The sequence below is a fragment of the Anoplopoma fimbria genome, chromosome 1 (genome assembly GCF_027596085.1).
Source record: "Anoplopoma fimbria isolate UVic2021 breed Golden Eagle Sablefish chromosome 1, Afim_UVic_2022, whole genome shotgun sequence".
Taxonomy (NCBI): domain Eukaryota; kingdom Metazoa; phylum Chordata; class Actinopteri; order Perciformes; family Anoplopomatidae; genus Anoplopoma; species Anoplopoma fimbria.
This window is the reverse complement of record NC_072449.1, coordinates 25,460,569-25,485,291: the sequence shown is the minus strand read 5'-3', so window position 1 is coordinate 25,485,291 and position 24,723 is coordinate 25,460,569. Positions and strand designations below refer to the sequence as shown.

Genomic DNA, 24,723 nt, shown 5'->3' with positions numbered 1-24,723 from the left:
ATGTCTTCTGCACACTGTGACGAGCGGCTGTTTCAGGGCAAGCCACTCGCTCGGATCGAAGGTCCACAGTGTCTAGGATTATGTGTCAATTTACCACCCAGCTGCAGCTCTAGACTCTACAGCAGAACATGACTACCTCTAATTAGGCCATGCTACCAATTAGGGCCCTGCAATAAGGCAGCGAGGAAGGCGCTCTGGGACTAAAACCTACCATTGTCTCCACCGTAAGAAAAAACACTGTTTTCTATCACCAACAGCTGTCGAAGGCTGGAGTCCATGTCAACGAGGCTTTCATTAAGCTATCTTTGGTTTACTGTGCTGTAATGAAGACATTAATGTAATTGGGCGATATGATGACAGAACATTAACTTTGAAAGGTGTCAAGTCTGAATGGTACATTAATGTGATTCAATGAAAAGTCAGTAAGAACCAGTCCAAAACAGCAATCTATTTATGTCACGGCCATGACCTCAAACTCTGTCTTATACTCCCACAGGTAGCCAAGGTCAGTTCCCCATAACTCAGAATGTGACGGTGGTGGAGGGGGGCACAGCAAACATGACCTGCCGTGTGGATTACAATGATAACACTTCCCTCCAGTGGTCAAACCCTGCACAACAGACCCTATTCTTTGGGGACAAGAAAGGTGAGTATTATTCCCAGGGGATAATGGCTGTAATGATAAAATTATGAGATATTATAAAGATGTCATAGCCAGATCACATTCCTACAGGACTCGTCTTCATTCATTTTTCAAATTTGGAATGTACAAAATTGTCCCTTTCTGCCTGAGACCAAATTATTTTAAAATACAGGAAAAAGACGGGATAAGAGGGAAATGTGTGTAATGTAGAACCAGACGTTTAATTAATTTATGTCTCCATTGATGTCCCAGGGCACAAACTAAATGGAAATAGACTGTTTTTGAATTGAACTTTTGTAATCACGCAACACTGACAGTGTTGTTTACAACACAGTAATGCCTGTGGATTGTGAGATGATTGGGCTTAATTAGCATTTGAGCTGCCCTACATTTGTATAGCTGTTTGGATGTCACTGAAAAGGAAGTGCACTGTTGCAACCTTGTGAAACAAGGCCCAAGCCAGAATGAATTATAATGTGCTCTCACCAGCCAAATCCAATTTAAAGGTGACAAAAGTCTGGAGTTGATAAATTGGAATTGGGGTGAAAGGGAGTATAACAGTGGACTGGTCTTGTAAGGGTTGGAGTGTTCATCTTTCAGTGTTTCTCACAGCATATTACCCATTCCATTTATGCTGTAGCTGCTAATACAATATCATTGGTTCAGTGATTGGAGATTAACTTTCCCTTTGAATAACAATTGATAGGAGAGGGAAACGCCAGAGTGAACCAACAGAATGAGAGTCACAGTCTGGTTTGAAGAAATACTTTCTCTCGCGCAAGTGATTGGATTTAGTAATGAGGTCTTAGGTGTTTTATTAGATGAAATTACTTCCAAATACAATTAAATGAAAGTTAACTAAATCTTAAATAGATACTTTTGTGTGAATTGTGTTAATGTGACCAGAGATTTGAATTCAAATTCATTGAAACAAAACCATTCTCTTTGATTGTTATTTTTTCTGTATTATATGGTGTATAGGATGCAACATTTCATTATTTCACTTTTGAAAATTCCCAAATTTTATCTGAAAAAATCTCAAAAACCTTAAACACTTATTTGTACTCTGAAGAGATGTAACACATGATTTATCATTCAAATCAAATCCATGGATATTGACCTAAATTAAGCCAGTTATGTGTGTTTTGTTCACATTTCTCATCTCTTGTTAATAGAAAGCCATAATCTGTATCCACATGAAAATCCAATGATAGAATACTTTTCCTGAGCAATGTGGATGACAAAATGAATGTAGTCCTCTCAACAGAGCATGCCAAGGCTAAGTATGGGAACACGTCCTCTCCATCTCCTTTTAAACAGCCAAATGAAAAGCTTTATTGGCACAATTTATACGGTGCCTGTGAGGCCATCAGGAGAAACGGGAGGCGTGGAACAACACAGGCTTCATGTGAGGAAGAGGGTGGGACACCTGGGAAGAAATCTCTGCTGTGCCAAATCACCAGTTAATTGCTTGGCAGAGGGCTGCAACTGTCCTTCTCCCGTTTGTTGTGCCTTCTTGTAAGAGCCAATGAAAAATGTTCGATTCAACCTTATGCTATATTTCAGTCCAACAACTAACTGCAGACTGGCTGAGCTTGAAGTAGGGTGTTGAACAGCTGGTCAAAGACTGCTGTCATTGAGTAGAGTTGCATTTTTCTCTGTTTTTGCTTCCTTTTTTACCTGCTGTTAAGATTAATCTTTCATTTTCCCTGCGCTTGTTGTCTCTGTCCGTTGTCTCTGTTGTCCACTTCTCTGCTTACAATAACCCTCTTGGGTATCCATGACAGCATGGCCATATGCTAGCATTTGATGCACATGCAAGTCTCCCTCACTCACTCCTCACAAAGGTAGTTTGCCATTGTGCGTGTGTAATCCAAAGGAAAATCTGCTTTACAGCTTTTATGTGTGATTCCGGGTGCTCAACAAATACAAGTGATGATGATAAAAAAAATACATCTGCTGTTCTGTCTAAAATTAGAAAAAATGCTCTGCAAGGCATTTTTTTGAAATATACTCTTGCTCTTTCCCTCAAGCTCTGTATGAAAGATAAGGGCATTTGACTGGATGTGTTTGGAGTTTGATATAAAATGGTGAGGGAGGAAAGACTATTAAAATGACCTTTCAAATCTCTTTCAGCAGCTATAGTGGAGTAAAGAGAAACATCTGTAAAGAAGCTGAGGTTGCGTCTAATATCAATTGGGTTTGACAGCTGCTGGGTAAAGTAAGACAAAATCTGATCTTTGCCCTCACTATAATTTGTTCCATTTTAATTCAGGTCTGACAAATGAGAATATGAAAAAAGCCCCAAAGAGTGGCTATTACAGGCTAGGAGAAAAGGGATGTCTGTGTCTTTCCTGAATTTTAAAGACACTGAATACCTTAAGCCTACTCCAGTCTAATAATAACCAAAGCAACCATGTGTATATTTTGCATCAAACATTATTCAAACACGAGTGCCAGTAATGCAATGTAATGCAACTACTGACTGTAGTAGTGTCTTAAAATACTTGGATATAGTTGGGAAAAGATATTGGTTGGATATTAGTGCATTGGATTTGAAATGAAAATGAAATGTGGTATCTGGTGTCAAAGTCAGGCATTTTGTATGCAATCATCATGTGGACCAACAACTGATGCTGTAATTTTTCTGGCAAGGACAGTCTCTATTAATGATTTTAAAGATTACTCCAATTAACTTTCTTCTGTTGCTTGTTGCAATTTCATTAATAGAAGGAGCTAAAAGGTGCACTATTAGTTTAAGAACCCATTGGGAGTCCTCAGGTAGGTATGTAGGTAGAACATAATCCAAGCAGTGCATCCTACAAGTTGTTGCTTACGATTTGTCAACACAGCAATGTTATGTCTCGCGCATATGTGGGATTACGGAAAATAGGTGTTTGCAGGTGGGAAGGAAGTAGTGGGCAGGTGGCTGCTCAATAGCTTTACGTATCTTTGGTGAAAGTGTAAATGATAAGAATGACCGCCATCTCATCCTCTCCCATAAGAGGATCAGTCAAACCTTGTGGAGCTCCAAGAGAGTGTTAACCTTGCTGGATTCCCAAAGCCGATCCATATGGGTTGGACTGTCTCTGCACATTTGTCTAAAGCTGAACACAGCCCTCCTCTTATACCATGCCAGCTGGCTCCTTGGCACGCTCCTCCTCATCCATTATGTATATCTGAGTCTTGGTTGATTGTTGCCACCTTAGAGGTTTCAGACTACACTATGGCAAAGACCAGCATACAGATTTCCATTTCACCGCCACCACAAACCTGAGATAACACAGATAGATCCCCTTAATAGCCAGGCCAAGACATAATTCATACATTAGACCAATTAGCAGGGACTGTTGAAGGAAGTAGCTCTGTGGTGAGCTGCCGCGATGAAGAAATCGATTTGGACCATATGTCTTTTGTAGAGTTATCCCTTTTATATGTTGCCGGGGTTAAGAATTAATATTAGTTAGCAGGACTAATGAAAGCAGAGCTGTCCTTTTCTGTCTTCATTATGATTTTCTTCAATTTTAATTTCTGTTGGAAAAGGAAAAACAAAGTAGTGATGCTTTAGAGAATGGTAATAATGTTCCTGGAGGCATGCAGGATGCAAGCTGAATCTTTTGTCAGAAACGGTGAATATGAATAATGCAATTATTGGGAAGATATTGCATGTTGCATGTCAAAAGCAGATAACCAATTGCTCATTTGAACTACAGTATGTGTTTGTAGCAGTGATATGGAGACATATACAACATAAACATACATGCTATGGCAAATTGTACAGCATTTTGCTCATCGGAATTCAATCTCTCAGAAGTTTATGGTTCATCATTCATGACATTTTATTGGGGCATTCAGCTTGGATCATAAAGGTCACAGAGCAAAATTGATCTTAATTGGCTTGTAGTAATCAAAATGCTGTTATGTGCTAAATGAATGCTCTAATGTGAGCATTAAAACATTCATTAGCTTGAGAGAATGAAGGATAATTACCAAGGATGCAATTACTGGAGTGAGCACCAATGAAAGCACATTTAATGTCTATTCTAGTAAACACACAACATTTGATGGTGGGTCTTTTTTTTTTAAGCAAGTGTATTGGATATTTACCTGAGCTCGGTCTTAGATATTTTTGTGAACATTTATCTTCAGTTTGAAATTAACATCAGCCAACATATACAGTTTGTTGTTGTTATTTATAATAATTATTAGTAGTAGCATAAGTGCTAGTGATAGTGGTATTGTTATTATTGTTGTTTTCTTGTTTTAATTTAATTGTAAGATTATTTTATGTACGCACCTGAAAAGCTGGAGGAAAGTGTAAAAGAAGGAAAATGTCATATACAATTAATAACAAACATACAAAGAATCAAAACAAGAGGGAAAGGTGAGGTTAAGTGTATAAGAGTTAAATACACCATGAGGTTGATTTATTAAACAGATTTGCTTTGTCATGCTTTCCCACATTTTCTTTAGAGGTCTTGGTAAAGGAATCTGAAGCGATGCTGAGGAACATTTCACAAGCCAGTTTGTTCTTACAAGTGTTTTGTTTACTTCTTAGTAACTGTTTTTATTGGCGACACAATGCAGATGGCGTCTCATGGCCACAGCTAATGTCTTTCTTCAGGGACTAATGGACTTTTAAGTGTACTGGGTTACCTCCAGCTTCACTGAAATGTGAATGTTCCATTATGGCACTATACACTTGGCTATTATCACTAATGTGAAGAGCCACACTTGTATGTAATACACTAAGCTCTGTGCCACACACACACACACACATGTATATATTAGCTCTTTAGAATAATGAAGAATATGTTGTATTTAAATTCCTTAGAAGTTTGAAACCCACCTAAAAAATGTTAAGATCCTTTTTACAGGGGCTGGTCAATTCAATGTTCTGCGTGTGGGACAAGTCATTGTTATGTTATACTCTAATCTTCTGTAGAAAACCCTAATATGTGTAAAGCTGCTTTGAAAACCAACAGAATTATGTAACCCCTATGTTACTGGGTGTGATGAATTCAATTAAATTTAGAATGTTCACAGGAAAAAAGGGACTCAAAGGCAGAAAAATTCCCACTGTGTACAATCAAGCTTATGTCAGTGGGCGGAAAAATGGACAGACAAAAATATATTCCATCTCTTTATTCACCACTTGAAGAGGGGACGTAGCACTGGGAGAATTCCTCCTTATTTCCTTTCCTCCTTCAAGCACTGAAAATGAGTCCAATTTGAGTAGCATCTGCTCTGTGGGATCTCTGAGAGTGCGGGCAGTAACAATGGCCCTCTGGAACAAGGCCCTTTCCTTCTCTTAATTGCAGCCACATGTGTGGTGAGAAAGAGCCCCCTGCCTGCATCACTAGCCCTGGAACACATCCAGAATCGCCCACACAGTCACTGAGTGAGCACAGCCAGCAGCAAACACACTCTAATTGCGAAGAGTGGAGCCCCTGGCTGGAGTGCGGGAAGGCGGGGCACCCTGTGTTCTCGCTGAAGGACAGCTAGTGCTTTCACATTCCAGTACTGGCTCAAAGTGGTTACAGGCCATGCAAAAATGGCCAAATGGGGACACTCGGCATTGCAGATGTAACATATTTTGGCTGAACCCGATAGCCATCAGCTTGTTTCCAAGACTAATGGATAGATGTAAAATGTATTTTTCTATCTGAACTGTCAGGAGATACTTCATCATTTTGGATTAGAAACATTGGGTAACATCTGTCTGCTGCTCAGTAGAGCGCAGAGTCGAATGCCATGTTATAAGTGCACTTCCAGTTCCTCTGCCTCCAGTTTTATCTGAGGACAGAGCTAATGTAGCCACCAACCAGACTGTTGGCGCTTCTCTTACATATCAAAAAAGTGCACAGTATTGGAGTAAGCTATTGTAACTGCTGTTTTACATGTTAAAACAGGTTCTTGGACATTGTACATTTAGATAACTTATAGCAAAATCGACATAGGTTGTTAAAACAGAATCTGACAAACTACTGTACTCTTTGGAGACCTCAAATTGGTCTTTCCACTTACATGGTCAGTGGTACAAAGGACTGTCAGGGAACCAAGGCAAACATTACTTTGCATCAAAGGGCAATAGCAACAGCATCCCTTGCCCTGAGGGGAAACCGAGTGTCAGTTTTACTGATTTGAGACAGCCTTGGTAAGGCCTCCATCACAGGAGATGTACTGCGCATTAAGCTGCCATGCTGCAAGGCTGTAGCATACACAAGGTCAGGGTGCCGATTTATGCTTTCTCTTAAGCAGAATGAGCAATGCAGGAGCTATCTAGGGTTTGGGGGAAATGAACCTTTTCATCACATTGATTCCCTAAAGCACCTGGAAAAGGGCTTTGTCAGGCGCTGGCATTTGGGTCTGATTGTGACGGATCTGCTCACAATCTGGGCCTCTAGCCTGGATTGGATGCTAGTAGTATGCTTTCCTGGCCATATGCTGTTTGCGTAAAAGATAACACTTGTTTTTGGGTTATTCAAACCTTTGTAAAAGTAATTGATCCACAAGCCATGTAGTGCAAGTGCCTCTCTAACAAAAATGCATATGCAGGTCGATCTTTTGTTTAACTGTAAATTGTTTCTTAGCCACTATTTAGGTTTAAAGTATCTGAATCCGTATTACAACAACTCAAATTTAGATTTGGTTCTGTTTTGATGGTAATGTGATATTGTTCAGCAGATAGAGAAAAAGGTGTAGCCTAACTTTTACTTTTCAATGGATTGCAAAGTTAATTAGTTTAAGGAAAGAAATGTCTACAACCACTCCTGCAGCATAATCCACTTCTCTGTTGTCCAACCAGATGCTCAGTGTGTTCGAAAGAGTTATAATTTTGGTTAAATATAGCTAAATATGCTACTATGGAGATCCCAGGGTCCAACACGGACGCTCCAGCCATATTTTGCCAAAACAATAAGACTGTTTAGATCAGACTGACAGTAGAGATGGAAGGAGGAGAAGAACATCATTTTAGGGCCGTTTCTATGGGCATTTGATTGTTTTTTGGGAAAAAAACTTCCTTTAAAAATAATCAATCAAAACTTTTGTAACAGACATGAATTCAATGTTATACCAGCTACTGGAGAAAATAAAAAAAAAACTTTTTACACCCACAGATTTTGGCTGGAATATCACTTGAACCAAAAGGTCTATTTTCCCCTGACAAATCACCGTAAGGAAACCGACTGAGCATTTATCAGAATATCAGAGGTTGCTGGAGCTATTCATTGTTTTGTAATATTTAAGGAACGGGGGGTTAAGAAGAAGAAAAGTTGGTCTGTTTCTCTTTTCTCCGTGCGATGCAGGGATGGAGTGGAAGTACAGTATGTCATCTTGTCCAAAGCTTTGATCTTCTCAGCGTGTACTTCCATATCTTCAGAGTTCCAGTACGATGTTTGTTTAGACCCCATCACCTCTTCGATGCATCCATCCACCAAAGGCTTTGCTTATTTCTGCCAGAGCCTCTGGGCGTTTTCAAGCTCTTTAGTGAGGATGCTTAACTACAAAGAACATCAGGCAGCTTTGTTTCAGGAAAGCGTTTGCTACAGTAAGACTATCAAATGTTTGTATTAAGCCCCATAGCACATAATAAGCTGGCTCTCTGATGGCACAGCTTGTTGTTAAATTTTAATTCTGGCTTGAAGATTGTTTTTATTTACTCTTTATTCTTGGATAACAAAGAGTCCCTAATAAGAAACTTCTTAGGGCCATCCATATCTCTATAGCCAATCTTTCTTTTTTTCTTTTTAGTGTGTGTGCGATTAAAAGATAATGATCATCAAATGATATGGTGTAATTGAAGCTGAAGAAGAGCGTTGTTGATAATGACCTATGTCTGTGTAAATCTAATAATCATTTCAGCCAATCTAAATTAACTGTTTATCACATGGCTGCTGTGTATGTTCATCGCTGAAATCAAATAAATGGGAATGGAGCAGTTGATTACATAGAGATGTCGTCTTTATCTGATGTGATTTTACATTGGCAACGTTGATTAAATCATAATCAACATCTACTTCTGCTGCATTTTGCCAGATTTGCCCCGTGTAATACAATCTAATATAGTTCAAATTACTTCAGATGAAAAAGTGTCCAGGGAGAGAGCTTGCCAGGCCTAAAGGGAGTGTGGATTAAGAATGTGTAATTTATTCAATGAAGAGCACTTTCCTTCCTGCCCTCTGTGGTTGGTTGCATGTAGTAGCAGGTGATTTTCAATTTGAAATTGTATAAGAGATGACAGGTGCGAGATGACCTTTTTCAGCTTAGCGGCGTGGTTTTCCCAGGTTTATAAGGGTGTGATCTGAATGAGGGGTGGTGAAGGTGTCCTAAGAAAACACTGAAAGGTTTAATTTCGAGGTGTTGTCAGAATGTCCATTGTGTTGATTATTGTATGATACATCTTATGAGTAGTAGTGATTTTTATGTAGCTGTAGCAGATATTTTTTATTACTTTGAGCAGTATATTTCTGTGTTTTACCTCAAGATTGGACTGAGCTGAGCAATTTGGTTGATTTTATTATCACGATATTTACAAGACTGTTTTAACACCATTGATGCTCATCATGATGAAGCAAATGCATAAAATTATAATATAAAATAATCAAATCAGGGTTTAGTAGTAATGTACAATAAATGTAATGAACAACTGTGAAACGGTTATACAATACATTTTTGATTTGTTAGTTTTTCATTACAATTTGCATTAAATCATTAATTTTGACAGTCATTTGTAACACATTGACATAATGTGATTATCCCGATATGATACTTTTGCTAAATTTTTATCTGCACTATATTTTGTTGGCCGACAGTTACAGTGAAAAATACAAAATAATTAAATACTTACTAAGTGGTTCTGTATAAGGCCTTGGTGAGGTTTTGATATCAATGTTCAAAATATAAAATGTCACAGGAAGAGCCAGTTGTTAAAAGTGAGTGTAAATCAATACCTGTAATGTAAGTGATTACCTAAATAGATATTGCAATCTAGGACTATAAACTTTTTCTGCTGCTACGCTTTGGTGCATCTCACAGACTGTCGGCTAGAATGCAAATATTCAGAAAGTGTTTCAAATCATTGGCCAGCACAGTATGTGTTTGCTGCATTTGACAACTATTTGAAATAACTCAAAGCACAGCGCATTCGGCCTTGTTCTTGTAAGGGTCAGCTGAATTACAAATGGATATTGCCATCACTGAATTCAGCGTGAATGGGCCCATTAGTAAACTTTGTTTTCTGTCTTTTTTCTGTGCACTCTGTGGTTCTTTCTGTCTTACCTCCTTATACAGCTCTGAGGGACCACAGAATCGAACTGGTGCGAGCCTCGTCACAGGAGCTCATCATCAGAATCAGTGACGTCAGCCTGTCAGACGAGGGCCAGTACACCTGCTCGCTCTTCACTATGCCTGTCAAGACCACCAAGGCCTTTCTCACTGTTCTGGGTGAGCATGTCTGTTTTGGCCTTGTCTCAACATGACCAGTTACTTGTGGCTAATTCCTCACGTTCTGACTGCATGAATACATTCCCATTTTTAATTATAGTCTGTTCTTTTCCTTCAACAAGCACGTGTGTCTTTGTAGGGAAATAACATTTCTGCATTAGGTTCACCCTTTTCTACTAGAATAAAGAATTGTAGGGTAGTTGTGTTACTTTATTGAATTGTCTGCCAGGCAGGACAGCCACACGAAAGACTGAATGGAAATCTTTTCACACCTGTTTAAGACAGACAGTTGATAAATCAACTCTGTACCATGATCTTCGTCTGGCATCTCGCTGCCGCCCATAAGGAAATTTGCCTGAGTTATCTAGAAGGAGGAATTTTGGGTATTTCCTATTTGACATTATAATATTAACTTTCTCATTCATACAATTCCTATTGTTTAGTTTTTGTTGGTTATATTTCTTACATTTCATACTACTCCTAAAAAAATCAAACAACAAAAGTTGAAATTAATTATTTTCTTGCCAATGAGAGAAGAATATATGAATATCTGATCTTAATATCAGTTAATTATTTTTATCATATACATGCATTCAGTATGTTATTTATAGTTATATTTCCATGCACCATAGGAGTGCCAGGACGACCAGAGATCACAGGATTCACCAAGCCTGCCATGGAGGGGGACGTAATCACCCTGACCTGCACCACACCAGGCAGCAAACCAGCTGCCAATATCCGGTGGTTCCGAAATGACAAGGAGGTCCAAGGTAGGCATGTGGTGTGGATTTCACAGAGCATTGTCTCTTCTGTTACCTCTTGTACCCTCTTGGAGTCATCATTACTGTCAAGTCATTCAGCTGCTGCATTCCTTTGTGCTCATATTCATGCATTGTTCCACTGGCTGGGGTTTAGCACTGCCATGATTCGCCTGGCTCACAGCCAGCATTGCTGCTGTTGTTGGATGCCGTCCAAATGTTGCTGGACTGTGGCAGAGCCTTCCACATTACACTACGTGACCAAGGTGAAGACATACTGTATAGGAGGTCCTCGTATTGATTCTAATTATAAAGTAAGGTGTTCATAAACAACAAGTTCTGCACAGCATTCTTTTTTCACTGTTTATGGCACTAAAGTAATGATGTACTGAGCCGGTTGATTAATAGAAACACAAATCAATCATGCAATAGTAAAGTTGATCATCAAAAGCGAAATTGTTCACTCTAGGGGTTTGCCCATTGGCTCGTGCTTGTTTTCAACTTACACTGCTATAGAACACAGAAGCTGCAAACCGTCACTTTTTAGAAGCTGAAACCAGCAAATGTTTGTCATTTTTACCCAATAAAATGTGGCCTCAGCTAATCGACTCAAGTATGCCACGGTAAAAAAATCATGCTTTTGAGGAGAGCTTGCCCTCCAAACAGTCTGAGAGAGGAGCAAGGAGAACAATTGCATGCTAGCAGCTTGAGACTGTGTTGAGACTGTGTGCTTCCTGTTTTGTGTTCACCTAAAAAGATACATAGGTGTTATCCTATGTTTATCCCCTGGTTACAAATTCCCTGTATGACCTACCTTAGTTCTGTTTGCATGTGATGAGTTGTTCCTGCTGGGAATTCGTTCTGCAGGTGGCTCTAAGGTGCTGTATCTTTTTTCAAATAGTCACAATTAGATTAGTCAAACGAGTCAAGGAGGATACAAAAAGGCCACATAACTAGCTTCACCCAGATGGAAAAAAAACTGTGACAGAGACAATGCATTAGGCAGCAGATGGTGCAGTGTGCTGATCACACTAAACCAGCAGAAGTTTTCTGTGTTTTCACACAATGTGCCTTACAAGCTTTAACTTTGTTGTATACCTCTTTCCACATTGTCTGAAGCTCTGCACTTTGTATTTTTATAGCTTTTATTTCTGCTTTAAAAATGCACAAAAAAGACAAAAACATTAGAAAATAGGAATGGAATGTTTTTCCTCAATTTGATGGCAGAGGTAAGCTGTGTGGAGCTCTTTAATGTAACGGAGCCTGCTGTAGAGACTCAGTGTGACAGTTGCTCTTTATTGAAGATTTGCACCAGAGAGCTTTTTCTTGGTGGTTCTGTCTGTGTCTGCCCAGCATTGCATGATGATTGATGGGAGAGGGGCTGAGATATGAAGTTTTCTTGTTGAAATGACATGCACGTAGATTCCTGAAAGGCCAGTGGAGAGCTGGCTCACAGCGTCACAACCAGACTTGCTGTCCATCTCGAGAGACACTGAGATGATCTCTTTTTTTGCTTTATGTCTTGAGGTATACTTTAAAACAATTCTTTAAAGCTCAAAACCTAATATTAACACACACACATATATATATATATATATATATATATATATATATATATATATGCATATGCACTTAAAACAAATGCCAAGAGGTAATTTAACAAAGTTTAAGGAGGGCCACAGATGTATTCTTGGCTCCAGCTCCCAGCTTTTATGGATAAAAAAAAAATGTGATAACTTCATCCCAGTTCAGCTTGCCTAACAAAGATGCATGCAAACAGAAATACAAAATTAAAACAAAAAAACGATTTTCTTCATTTATATTTGGTGTATGAAATGGAATTGGGTATTGCACATCTCTAAAACACACTATGTGCCCCAAGAGTACTCAAAACTGGTGTCTTGTTTACAAATGTGCTTTTATTAGTTTTACCTTCGTATGGTGGGTTTTATTAAGCCGCTTGGGCAAACAGACCTGGTGTGATGCATCTCCGAGTCAAAGAGAGATAAAGAACAAAGCAGAGACTGGAGGGCTTGACTTAAAAACTTCATTTCCATGTCAAAGTGTCAAAGAGGAGGAATGTCAATCAGTGCTCCGGATCCAACTCTTTTGTAGGCGCTGCTTTAAAGCTTTCTTTAGCGAGTATGTGCTGGGAGCAGCATGTTTTGCCATTGGTTCTTCTGTGGTAGATCATTGCCGCCAGTGTCTGCTGTCACTCAAATCTATCCCCACTGGGGGACCAGTCTACAAAGCTCCTAGATGACAGCAGGTGTAATGGCAAAAACATGTCATATTTATTTCATGCTTTGATGATTTGTTTTTCAACAATTTATATGAGAAGCACGCAGCATTACAAACCTCAAAATGCAACTGTCATCCAGTGTCAAATAATTTGTTTGCAGAGTATAGAGTTATACAAATTACTTGTGTCGCTGAATGACAGCTAGACTTCAAATTATAATCTATTGAGGAAAAAATCCACCCACTGTCACTCTCTTTGCATACATAAAGTGGCCTATATATTCCTTTCACAGTGACACAAAGGTATATTCAAATACACAAGAGCTCTGACATGCTGACTTATTAAATATATTCAGTTAGGCAAGATATCAAGACATTTAAATCTGGAGATTAAATATACTGTACATTAATATTATTATCATCATCATCATTATCATCATTTAATTTATGTATTCATTTTTTGTTAAATATTTGTGCTTAATTTTGATAAGGTACCCATCCTGTTCTGTAAGATTAAGTAAAGCAAAAATGAAATATCACAAACTTTGATTTGTATCCTCAACAATATTACAACCTTAGGTTATACAGCTGTATACATATTTTTCTCTCTGCTCTTTGCTGACGCTCACATCAAGTATACCCACCATGCAGAATTTTTTGCAACTTTAAATTGTCCAATGTGAAAAGCAACAACTTTCTCCAATCACTTTACTTTGCCTAAATTAGCTACTGTGAGTAGGGTCCGCCTCATCATCTATTGAATTTTCAGAATTGACTGGATCAAGTTCACTCCGACGTTTCTATTTACGGTCCGTTTAATCTTTTGTTTGTCCTCTATTTCTAAAGGTTAACATATTTTACTTTGCTTCTTCAGATTCAATATTCTCATCCTCATCAAGGCCATAATCCATATATGAGTGCCTCATATGTACCGAAGCTCAGTGTGGTGCTACTACTGGCATTTGAGCAAGAATGAAGTTGTATTCAATACCTTCAGCCATTACCAGCAGGGGTGATTTATTGCTGCACATTTTTTCACAGTTTAACTGTGATATTTGTTTCAATTATGTGAGTAGAAAATATTATAGTGTAATAATCATTAGTTTCATATTTTGTGAAAAAAGGGTGCTTGTCACAATGATTACAACTAATCAAAATAGAAGTTGTCTTTTTCTGGAGCGAGAACTATTTTTATGAGCTTTTTTTCTCATTTTATTTTATTGGTATCAAATCATATATCACAATGGCTTCTTCCTGTGCCTTTTTTGTTTTTGTAACTACTTTGATGTTCAGTTTAACCAGACACTGAAATATAAAAGCCTGTGGGGAATAAACAAAGAAGCCATTTTAAACTCCATTACAAACATATCAAGGCTTAATGAATATCAAACAATTATGTATCATAGCCATTAGAGTAGTGTCAATAAGTAGTTCAAAACCACCTGTCAACATGGACAGTGTTGAACGTTAATGTGTAAACGTGATTAGGCAGTGCACTACTACCCAAGAGCACATTGATTCAAACTGGCCGAAAAATATGTTTGCCATCTTACACAGGAACCCAACCACTAATTTACCAGCAGAGCAGTTGTTAGCATTTCCCATAGGCCTCTTTACACTCCAACTACCAAACACCAAAATACTAAATGTGCAAGATTGTTCATTAAGGATGAACAAGTTCTAATGTAGGATTAAAGACCATAACAACTGCTCAATGAGGCAAAAAACATTTTTCTTCAGAATGGGAGTTCTGGGCTTTCAACAGCAAATTAATTGAGAAATTAGGTCACAGAATGAAAGAAAAAAGGACATTTTAGGCTGTAATTATTGGTCAGTAGGCAGTAGGTTGCAAACTGCACCAAGCAGGAGGTTCTGGCGTTAAATGAAGCAAATGTGCTATTAGAGAATGCCTCTAATACCTTCATGAAATAACCATAAAATCCAATTTTTACACGCTCATTTCTTTAAGGCTAAGGACAACCTGACCCAATGAACACAAAACAATAATCAATCTGAAGGCAAGCAAAACATTTTCTTCCAACTATACACAGCCAACCCTAATATTACTCCAAACCATAATATATATATAAAAAGAAAGAAATCCTCCCACTGAGGTTCCTCCTTGTTAAAACAGATGCAGAGGTGGTGATTACAGGAGCGCCCCCAGTTGCCTGAAAGTAGATCTGCTTGCCTCTTGGGGCTCTGGTTCAAAGCAAGTGCACCTGGGCACATTCACATTCTTACAGAAACTGCCTCTGCATGCTCTCTGGCGATGCCAGCAGCCACCTTGAAACAGACTGACAGCTTCTTCTATGGCAGCTCTGATGCTGCAGGCAACTTGATGAATGAGAGAGAAAGCTGGAGAGATTTGTGTTTGACGCCACAGAGATACTTACAATCTCCCTCTGTACTTCAGGGCAAAATGCAAGGCCTCTGACTTTCCTGTTTGTTCAAATGGTATGTGATGTCTCAAATTAGCTCCCAAAAATAATCTTGTTTCTGATGCATTAATGGATAAAAGCATGATGTCTTAGAGGCCAGTGAGGTTGGACGGGAAAATGGCGATCTTGTTGTTGCTAACTTTTAGTGTTGAAGTTTGACTTATTGTGTGTGACAACATGCATACAAAAGACATTGTAATTAATATAAATCGTATTCCGAAATGTCTAAAAAAAGTACAAAAAAATAAATAATAATTTCACATAACTTACAAGATCAGATTTTCAAATCATGTACTTTTAACATACATTAAAGAGAAATCACATATTGGAAGAGGAAGAAGAGGAGGGGGGAGGATGAAGTGGGGAAGGATCTAAGGGGGTGAGGATGGAAGTAGTTCCGGTGAAAAGTATTTTCTGAGGCTGTTGTCAAGTAATGCCTTTGTCCTTTTTTGCCTTGTTCAGTAAAGCTCTTTCCAGAGAAAAGTGACGCTAACACACGAAGCATTGACAGGAGAGCAGCAGCAATCTACAAAGAAATGCTTCCAATTATAAGTTCAGAGGAGTCTCTAAATGAAGACGACATCACAGGGCAGGGACAAAACAAACACAAATCAAGATCTGAAGTTGTGTAAAGGGTGAATGTTCGGGCATGAACATACAACAGACAACTATTGGAAAGGTGTGACTACAACAGTGGAGATCCACTCTGCGCTGCCGGTTGTGTCTGTTTGTGTTGACTGGGATGTTTGAGAGGTGGTCCAGGAGGAGCAAACACACCCATTCAACCGAGTCAATGCTCACACTGCTCTCCCCTCACTATTCACTCTACTTTGACTTGACTTTCAAAGGCCAAGGATTCGCTCCCTCAAAGGAGATGCAGAGAAAAACAACAACAACACTGTAGCTGTCTATGTCAGAAAAGCAAAATCTTGTTTTAGTTAACATTCAAGCTGATTTCTGTTTCTTCTTTTTCTAAAATAATTCTTAGCATGAATGGCTTGCACAAAAGCCAGAACTGTTCTCCAATAACATTAGCAATTCACAAGTATATTGCACCCCTGTTCTTTTTCTGACGCTCTGCAGGCACTAAGGAGGTGAATGCCACAGGAAAATCCTTTGCAGTGAGGAGTAGCCTCCAGTTCCAGGTGGACAGACGGGACGATGGCGTTGCCTACACCTGCAGCGTGGAGCATGTGTCTCTGACAAACCCTTACATGACAACTGAGGTCCTGGAGGTCCACTGTGAGTGCAGTCATACACACCCTGCAAAAATGGATTAGGTGCAAGATTAGCAATGAGAAGAAATACAAGGAGTGAGATTACATTTATGTCTGTAGGTTTTGTTTTGCATTTGTTCAGGATTAGTGTAGGATTAGTTTGCAGGTAAGGGATTAGTACCAAAGCAGAACAGGGATATGGGCCAGAGCTAAGAGCTGCCCAATGGGTAAAGAACTAACTACTGTGGTGCTTTGCAGTGTTTGAGTTTAAGCCTCTAACACACAGTACTCTCATAGCATTGGAATTTTTTTGTCCCTTCTTTGCAGATGCTCCCCATCTGGAGATCACACATTCACTGATTATTCCACAGGAAGGACAATACCTCAAATTGGAGTGTGTGTCCAAAGGCAACCCAATGTAAGTTGAAATTTCTTTACAACTTCAGTTTGATGACTACTAGCATAGTTACTAGCATAACAATAGGCAGAAATTGGACTTAAACGTTATTTGTCTTCATTAAATAATATTTTTTCAGTTGATTTCAATATGTCTTTACATTTAGGATACCATATGCAGCAATATGAGATGTTTGTCTTTTCTTTCCCAGTCCTGAACCGGTGCTATGGTCTAAAGATGGAGGCGAGCTGCCAGACATCGAACGTATGATTGTGGAGGGCAGGGAACTAACCATCACCACACTAAATAAAACAGACAATGGCACATACCGCTGCGAGGCCAGCAACCACCTGGGGACCAGCAGTGCTGAATATATACTGTTTGTATATGGTGGGTACTGTAATGGTGAATACTGTAAGAAATATTTTTCAATTGAATCATAACATCCAATATAATGTTTCTATCAAGTAACCTGTCAATCATAACGACTTTTGGAACCTTTTTATTGTCAGTTTTGTATGACAAATCGATTATGTGCAGAAACTTTTGACTTTAGCCCTTTTACAGTCATTGGTGATTCATTTATGAATAGAAGCTGACATAGACTCCAGCTCCCTGTGGTCATGAAAATGGGTATATCTAATGGATGGATGGAAATAATTAATTACTTTGGCTATAAAATCATGTGCCAGTTCAGTTTAGGTCATCTTGGATTTAACTTGATTGCAAACACTTAAAAAAGACCCTGACAGTGTGTTATAAAGGTTTAGCTCCTCAACTGCAAATCATGTGCACATTTTGGCTGACCATTTTTGAAAGCCTGATGACAGTTTTAGATTGTTGGATGTATTTGTCCTAACCTTTGAGGCAGCCATTGATTACATTCATTTTGGAAAATATGAAAGTACTATATTATGAATGTGTGATCATGCAGTGTAAGTGCAGATTGATTTGACAAGGCTTCTTTGTGTGACCTCTCAACAATATTGCAATTCTGACAATAATTAATGCAGATGATGCTCACTGTGATGTACAACCAAACTCATTCGTTCATCATTCATTATCCATAACTGCTTATGGGGGGGGGTGCTGGAGCCGATCTCAGCTGTCATTGGGCGAAGGCAGGGTTCACCCTGGACAGGTCGCCAGACTATCGCAGGGCTGACATATAGAGACAAACAACCATTCACGCTCACATCCACAGGCATTAGAGTCTTCAATTAACCTAAGTCTTTGGACTGTGGGAGGAAGCCGGAGAACCCACGCTGACACAGGGAGAACATGCAAACTCCACACAGAAGGCCGTCTAGCCCGGGAATTGAACCCTGGCCCCTCTTGCTGTGAGGCGACAGTGCTATCCACCACACCACACCATGCAGCCCACAACCAAACTCAAGCAAGTTAAAACTAATGGCTACATTAGTTTATCTACTGCATAGAAATTAATGAAAACAAATGCCTGGATGAGGATTTCAAAAAAATTTGCAGCATGATAAATGGACAGCACTACATTGCATTTCTTGCCAGATGGTAATAAACGATTGGATAGAATAGAGAAAACCGTGGCTTCGAACAAATAAGTACGGATGTGAAATAAAAGTAGTAAGTTTGTTTTCAAATGTTATTAGATATGTATAACTTTGTGGTTTGAATATTTAAAATTAAGGTTAATGGAATTTTTTTCCCCGCAAGATTTCAGTCCCAAATCTTGCCTTGGCACTGCAGGGTAACACAGTTTCCTCACTGTACTGTACAAATCTACACAGGTTTAGTTTTTGGACTCTTCCTGTGAGGAAACAGGGGGAAAAGTGTAAAGGATGCAGAATTTAGCTTCTGAGTACTGCCTGGAGGAGAGATAAGTTAATCCCGAGAGAGTGGAGCGTCTGAGAGAATAAAGACAGCATGGTGCTGGAAACGGATCATTAAGGCCTCTGCAGCACTTGTTTATAACGTTTATCAAATACAGCCAAGTAAAAGAACAAAAAGAAGGACAGAATATTAAAATTCAACATGGATTTACTTGTTTCCTTTTTAGCCAATTAAACAGTCCTACAGTTTGTTTGGGAGCGACTTATCACTGCTCAGACGCTGGACTTATTCAAGCTCAGACGCTGGACTTATTCAAGCTCACAGGCAGTTAGTGGATGCACAGCAGCTTCTTTGTTCGATTTTAAAGGCAGAGACTTTTGGAGAGAGGAAGCCCTTCATTTGGGGAAAAAACAAAGGAAAAGGAGGATGACACATTCGTCCTTTCAGCTTTTGTTATTTCAGTCTCTTCTTTCTGCATGCTTTTTGACAGCGATGTCAGGCTGGTACATATCATCCTGTTATATCTGGGAGCCATGTGCTGGACCAAAGTTTCAATCCTCACATTCACTCATTTAAATTAATTTCAAAGAGAAACGTAGAAGAGTTTTATGTGTATGTAAGAGGGAGCTGTTTCTCAATTTTTGACGGATTTACAGAGGAAATAGCAAAATGTAGAACGCTTGGCAGCCCTCTCACACTAAATACAAAGGTCCTGGTTAGCAGGAAGGATGAAAAATTGAGTTGAGAAGGTAAAGGATATGCGAGACGGACTCATTTCCACCCATGATGACAGTCATTCTTCAGAGCTACATTGTGTCTGTCTGAATATTTACCGGGTCTCTTCGGATCATCTCAGCCTCTAAGCCTAATTTGCTAATGACAGGAGAGCTGAGTAGCAATAAATGTCATTGCTCCAACGCAATTTATCACCATCTGTAATTATGCTCCTTGGTACACTGTATTTAATAAAGCGAGGAAACACCGTATAGGATAATTACTTTGAGATGTTTGAGAGATGGTAACAGTTAGTAGTTTGGTTAAATACAGTTGAGAAATGACCATCTGATTGTGAAGCTGCATTTATGTGTGTCTCCCCCTTACCCTCACAGTTCACCCCTTCATTATACAATTTTACCTCAACCAGCATGACACATTATGAGTTTTACATTCTCTATGTGTGTGGCCCATTTACCAAACAATCAAGCTTGAAAATGTAATAGATGTTATAATTCCTTCATGTACAGTGTGACTCATCCTTTTCCCCAAAAGAATTGCTGAAAGAATTTTGTCATTTGTCCAACTCTTTCTATTTTATCACATGTCCAGTTTTGGTTATTATTTTGCCTGCCACATGCGGCCACATGCAGCCCAATACACCAGCCACATGCAGTCATTTATCTATGCTGTTTCTTTTTCCTGTATGTTTTGTTGAGCCTGCTCCCCACGGAGAGCTTTGTTTTTGGTCCCCCTCTGTTGCTGTTTTCATTTAGTAGACGTCATCACCTTGGTGCCTCCATCTACAGCTCCCCTTTTCTTTAGCCTCTATTTTCCCAGTCTGCTAATGCCTACCTTCCCACACCAGGCCCCACCTCCCTCCCACCATGGGCATGCCTCAATGCTCGATGCACTCACAAACACGACACTGAACACACAGTTGATGATTGATGAGCTAACAGCCAGGCTTTGAGCTAGAAAATAGCAATGTTTTACTGGGCTAATTCTATACTATTTTTTCTCTTTCTTTTCTGCTTTACACAGCTCTGTTACCCCACAAGCTTTTTTTTTTTTGCTGTTTCTGATTAGTTTTCTATTATTGGAAGCTGACAATATGCAGACACTGTAGGAGTACGTTACAATATCAGGTAGTTACTGTTTGCAAACCACTGCACAAATTTACATCTTCGCAGAAGCAGAAAATGGAAAACATGAGTGTTTATACTTTAGTTCTTAGGCTGAATGATTTTATTTTTTCTAATGATTTCATTACAACAAAACAATAAGAACACATGCAATTACATTTGAATAATGTTTACCAAAATCACATGCTCCATGTGTTTACTTCAGATCATCCCTCCTAATGGAATTCATGTTTTTTCCATACTGAGCTGGAAGAGCACTCTGGAGGTGAAACATGATAACTGCCTTAACAGGCTAAATAGTTTGTTATTGTGATAGAGAAAATTTAAAGGTTTCTTGGTTTGGGTGGTGCTTTATTCTGGTAATCAACCTATGAACCTTAAAGGTGCCCTTTGGAGTTTTTCCTGTAAATTAACAAAAGTTTTGTTAATATTCAGGGTTTCTTACCAAAACCCATTATGTTTATCCTGCACTCATACAGGTCTAGCAAACAGGTCTAGCAAACCTGTTGAAGGCATTTATTTCCTCTTAAAATACTTGAAAAGGCGTTTCTTTTTATATATTTGAAATTGTGTATTGTTTATGTGTCTACTAGCTTGCAGTCTAACTGACAACGGGCAACTGCCAATCAGCAAAATAGTTTGCACTGGCGGCAGGAATGTGTAGTACGTTGACCACATGCATGTGCATGCATTCTAAAAACAAACAAATCGGACATAAAGAAAAACTCCACAGCGTAGATTAAAACTATAAGGATTTGATTTCTAAGAGCTGTGACTTAACTCCGGGCAACTTTCCATTTTGCCGTATTTTTATAAACTTACTTATCTTTCATCATAGAATGCCAAATATTTAAATATTTATTGTTGAATAAATAGGTGCTGGCAAATCACATTACTTTTTTTCTTTTCTAAAAATTTGTTTATTTGTAATTTTGACGCAGTACATATTAAAAAAAAAAATCTCAGTCTTTCCGCCATTGTTCTTCATCTTGTCGTTAGCTTGTGCTGCTCTCCCAGTGGCCGTTTCCAGTAACTCCAGTTACGCATGCATTTGGCTGTGATAGCGAGCTTTGCTTTCCGTCACTTCTGCACGCTTTCAAAGTAAAAAACAGACCATGCTAATTTCTCATGTTTCCTATACAAACTTTGTGGTCACTTTTTTTATCACGGTGTTGTTCCCCTCGTCTTCCCTTACTGCTGTCACTGTCTGCAACCATGGCAACAGCCAAAGACTTTCCAGGGCCTACAACAGGTAAATATCCCACTAGACGATCATTGCAAGCCAGATTTACAGTGTGTGATGCTGAATCTGGATCTGGGTCAGGACACATCACAGCCTCCACACAGCATGAGCCAGACCATCACCATGCATGGATGCTCACTCTGCTGACGCCAGCCGCTTTCTCTCCAGCCATGTCACAGGCTGCATAAGTTATCACCCAATATGTTTCTGGTTTGGTTTGTCTTTGCACAATGAAATGGACATCTTTATCTGAGTGAAGCTGGGCTGGGGATGGTGTCCGTGCCAGTGTGTAAATATTCAGTTTCCTATCATCTGATTACTTGTGATCTTTAACATTTCTGATCACATAAAAACATACATCTGTTCAACATATTTGTCTAGGTATGTTCACAATTTAGTATATGTGAATAGCATGTGGTTGCTGCATAGTTTGATATGGTATTTATATGTGAGATCTACCAGATACGATGGAAATATAATAAAAACAAGATTCACATTTCTTCCTTGATATAACTAAAAGTATTGCAAATTGAGTCTTTGATGTCCCTGTGTTCCGTTGAAATGTCTTGCTTTGTGACAGTGTGTATGGTGTCATCTTAGATATTTAAGAAAGTTGTTCAATTTTTTTGCATCTTGATTTTAAATAAATCGCCTCTCTCTAGTTTGTTACAGGATAGACATACGAATAATCAGTGTATTGAACTGAAGCTCAAAAATCTGGTTGGGCAAGTTTAAATACTAATTTTGTCACATCATAAGTGGAAAGCATTTTTAGCAAGTTGTGTCGAGGTGACACCTTCAGCTGCAGTTCAACGAGAGCAGTTCAGATGTGCACCAGCCCAGTATGATACGAGAATTGCTTATGCCCCTTGTTGACAGCGGAATCACCCGTACAGATCATTATATCCATCGACATGCAACCAAGATTGAGTTAATTTAACTGTTGTACCAAAACAGTTATTGCTTCAAAGTGTGAAGTGCCTGCTGAGTCCCTGATAAAACAATCGTGGTGGTTCTATCCTGCATGGATTTATATAAACTGCATGTTTCACAATGCCATCTCTTTTTTTTTTTTAAGTCCCACACTGGGTTGCTGAAAATGATGGTTGCAATTCGTTAACAGAGGAGTATAACGAGGTTTTGTAGGAACATACCCGCCGTCATTTCCCAGGGTCACTTTGCAAATCTGAGCACAAGCCATAGCCATCCATCAGTTTGAGATAATGAGAGCACACAAGGTGCACAGTAAAGACACAGCCACTTACTGTTTATTACAGGACAGACACAAAGGCATGCTCCTCCCTGGGAAACCTTCAGCTCGCTCTCTGCCCGGAGGACGCCTCATGTTAAATAACACTTATTTAAAAAACCTGATCCTCAGCAGCTGAATGTGGCAGCAGGCAAGGGGAAAAAACGAAAGATAGCATGTGTAGAGGCTTTTGCTAAAACAAAAAAAAAACATCACTAAGGGCTAGAATTCAGTTTTCTTGCAACATGTTGCTGTTTCTAATGCCACATTTTTGAATTGTGCAAAGATTTGTGCTATTTCCTATGATTACATATTTTCTACCTCAATTCAAGCATTTCACAGCAGCGATGTCAGGTTGCTCTAAATATGATGGAAGCTCATTTGGGTCTGTGCTTTGTTCGTGTCTGTCAAAGTGTTAAAGCTACATCAGGATTTTGTCATGATACTTGCAAGAGTAAATTCATTTTAATGCACTGAAATAATGTCTACAGTTACATAGAATGCAGCTAAACATATTGCAGGTGTTTCTTTTGTCTTCACTTTTTCCTTCATTTCTCTCTGTCTCTGTCTTGGTACAGATCCAAATGCTTTAGGACAACATGGACCTGACCATGCTTTAATTGGTGGTGTTGTTGCAGTCGTCGTCTTCATCACCTTGTGTCTGATAATAGTTCTTGGACGATATCTGGCCAGACATAAAGGTAAAAGAGGTTACTCGAGCTTCCTTGAATAACAATTTTCTTGCCTGGAGTAAATGTCTAGTGGTTTTCAGCTGGTGGATGACTTGCTGTATGGCTCTGTATGTCTACAGGGACGTATCTAACACATGAGGCCAAGGGAGCAGAGGATGCCCCAGATGCAGACACAGCCATCATCAATGCTGAGGGAAACCATGTGCATGCAGAGGAAAAGAAAGAGTACTTCATTTAAACTTCCTTTTCCTCTTTTCCTTTGTTTCACGTCAACTTTTGACAGCAGACATGCAAATTAAGCTGCCTCAGCGTCACTACATAATCTGTTTTACTTTACTTAATATTCTTTTTTCTTCTTCTGAAAGCTCATGCTTGGATACGCTTTTTTTCAAAGAAGTCGCTGACAAATTAACCTTCTCCTTTTGTAATCAATGTAAACCTTGTACAATTAGATTATTTTCATTTCAGTTTAATGGTGCCTAAATGCTGTATATTTTCTGGCATTTCTTCCATTGCTTGCATAACTTTTTTTCCTCTAGTCTCTCTTAGTTTACCTGTTCTACAACGTTTTGCAGATTTTTTAAAATTCAAAATTAACAAGAAATGTACTTCAACTCAAGTTTAAGTCAAGTCTTAGCTTTTCAAAAGGTTTTGCTTTAAGAGTGGATGTTAAATACATGAACAGGATTAAACAGTGGTTTTAGATGTTGCCTGGAGCTTACATAGC

At 38.9% G+C, this 24,723-nt stretch overlaps 1 protein-coding gene across 1 annotated transcript; it reads left to right on the top strand.

The window, feature by feature from the left end:
- On the top strand, positions 1-24,234 carry cadm2b (cell adhesion molecule 2b). The gene is made up of 10 exons (XM_054606435.1): positions 1-61; positions 497-646; positions 9,938-10,090; positions 10,723-10,860; positions 16,614-16,772; positions 17,075-17,165; positions 17,356-17,534; positions 22,038-22,064; positions 23,883-24,005; positions 24,116-24,234. The coding sequence occupies exons 1-10, from the start codon at positions 1-3 to the stop codon at positions 24,232-24,234; spliced, it is 1,200 nt and encodes a 399-aa protein (XP_054462410.1).
- Positions 24,235-24,723: the final 489 nt, after the last annotated feature.

What these genes read in the sequence shown, in the direction of transcription:
- cadm2b (XM_054606435.1), top strand. Translation starts at nt 1, where the DNA reads ATGTCTTCTGCACACTGTGACGAGCGGCTGTTTCAGGGCAAGCCACTC. An exon ending in ATTCTTTGGGGACAAGAAAG is followed by an intron (nt 647 to 9,937) that starts GTGAGTATTATT and finishes CTCCTTATACAG; the next exon opens with CTCTGAGGGACCACAGAATC. An exon ending in GTGTCCAAAGGCAACCCAAT is followed by an intron (nt 17,166 to 17,355) that starts GTAAGTTGAAAT and finishes TTTCTTTCCCAG; the next exon opens with TCCTGAACCGGTGCTATGGT.